General features: G+C 59.2%; 1 protein-coding gene across 1 annotated transcript in view; it reads right to left on the bottom strand.

The window, feature by feature from the left end:
- BRD9 (bromodomain containing 9) overlaps positions 1-1,476 on the bottom strand; it is a 32,839-nt gene that overhangs the window by 29,967 nt on the left and 1,396 nt on the right. The window contains exon 3 of the mRNA XM_006876903.1: positions 1,304-1,441. Within this exon, the coding sequence (XP_006876965.1) occupies positions 1,304-1,441 (138 nt within the window). The remainder of the gene's footprint in view (positions 1-1,303; positions 1,442-1,476) is intronic.

Here is a 1,476-nt window from a genome sequence, read left to right as displayed (position 1 = left end):
CACACACCTGCACGGAGAACCGTGAGCACGTGGTGTAACCGCATCTCAGGGTGAACACGCACCCGGCACGGAGAACCGTGAGGACGTGGTGTGACTGCATCTCAGGGTGAATACACGGCATGGGGCCAAGCTGGCCCACATCTTGAGGCTCGCAATAGATCGTCCAAGTACAGTCCTGCCAGGATCCACCCCTTAGCAGGGGACAGTCAGAGCTTATGGGGGAAACTTGGAAGGCATCTCCAGGCTGGGTGCTGAATAAAGTGAACAAGACCCCAATGGGAACTCACCAAAAAGAGAAACGGGTGATCAGGGTGGATCCTGCAAGCACTTCAGGTGAATGGGGTCATGGGCACACGAGGGCATGCCGTTAGCTGGTGAAGCTGCGCACGGCCAGCAGCTGGAGCAGCACGAGCTCATGGCATGCTGTCCCCAACCTCGCCCCCTCCACCAGGCCCAGCACTGGCCGTTCACACAGGATGACTACAGACAGTAGCTGCCACAAACAGCAGCGACACGTCATATGTCTTCCCCCACCCAGGCCAATCGGAGGTGGTTAGTCCAAAGCCCAAGAGAGGGCTGGCCTGAGGGGCTAGCCTGCCTGTAGTCTAAGAAGAAGCCCCAGCCAGTCAGAGGGACAAAGGCCCCAGAGCCCTTCCTAGCAGGGCCATCACAGTTGTGTCCTGTCTCTATGTGTCCCAACCCTGTCTCAGCCTCCACAATCAGAGATATGCCCCAACAGCATGGCACTGTGGACCCCGAGGAAGAGCCACCCCTGGCATACTACAAATGCCACCCTTGTAGCTGGTGCTGGGAGCTGGGACCCCTAGGAGCACCCTGATTTATGTGCTCTCTCCAAGTTCCTGACAGTCTCAGTGAAGAAAGTCCTGCTTCTTTACTGTAGACCTATCGCTTGGCCCTGAAATGATAGGTCCCAGGTGGACAGCCGAGCACAGGTGAGGCATTCTGCATACCTCCCCCCATGGAAGCACCTGCAACCCCAACACGCATGCTCTTCACTGTGACTGACCCGTGTGGGGACACAACAGATGACTGACAGGATGGATTGGGGGCTGCGGTAGGGCAGACAGAAAATTCAGGGGCCGTGGCCCCAAGTCTCTAGAACTAGAAGCCGCTCTTGGCTCAGGAGGTGCCAAGCTTCCTTTCCAGAGGCTGGCACTGGGAGCTTCTGGGAGGGGCGTGCTTGGTGCCCTCCTGTCCGCACAGCTCCTAAAGCTGGAGGTGTGACACAGTGTAGTGGACAAGGACGAGCCCCCGGCCTGGGCAGCTCCAGGCCCACACTTACCTGGCTGCGTGCGGCAGGCTCGGACTGGCCTGTCCGGGGGCGGCTCCACCTCCACCTTCTTTCCCGGGTCGAAGTCATCAGCTTCGCCCTCGGTGTCACAGTGCTCCTTCTCCCGTTTCCGCTTCTTCTCTTCCTGTGGGCACAGCCAGGTGTGGAAGGGGGCCGGCAGGAGG

This window comes from Chrysochloris asiatica, unplaced genomic scaffold (genome assembly GCF_000296735.1).
Source record: "Chrysochloris asiatica unplaced genomic scaffold, ChrAsi1.0 scaffold00424, whole genome shotgun sequence".
Taxonomy (NCBI): domain Eukaryota; kingdom Metazoa; phylum Chordata; class Mammalia; order Afrosoricida; family Chrysochloridae; genus Chrysochloris; species Chrysochloris asiatica.
This window is presented reverse-complemented; position numbering and strand designations above follow the sequence as displayed.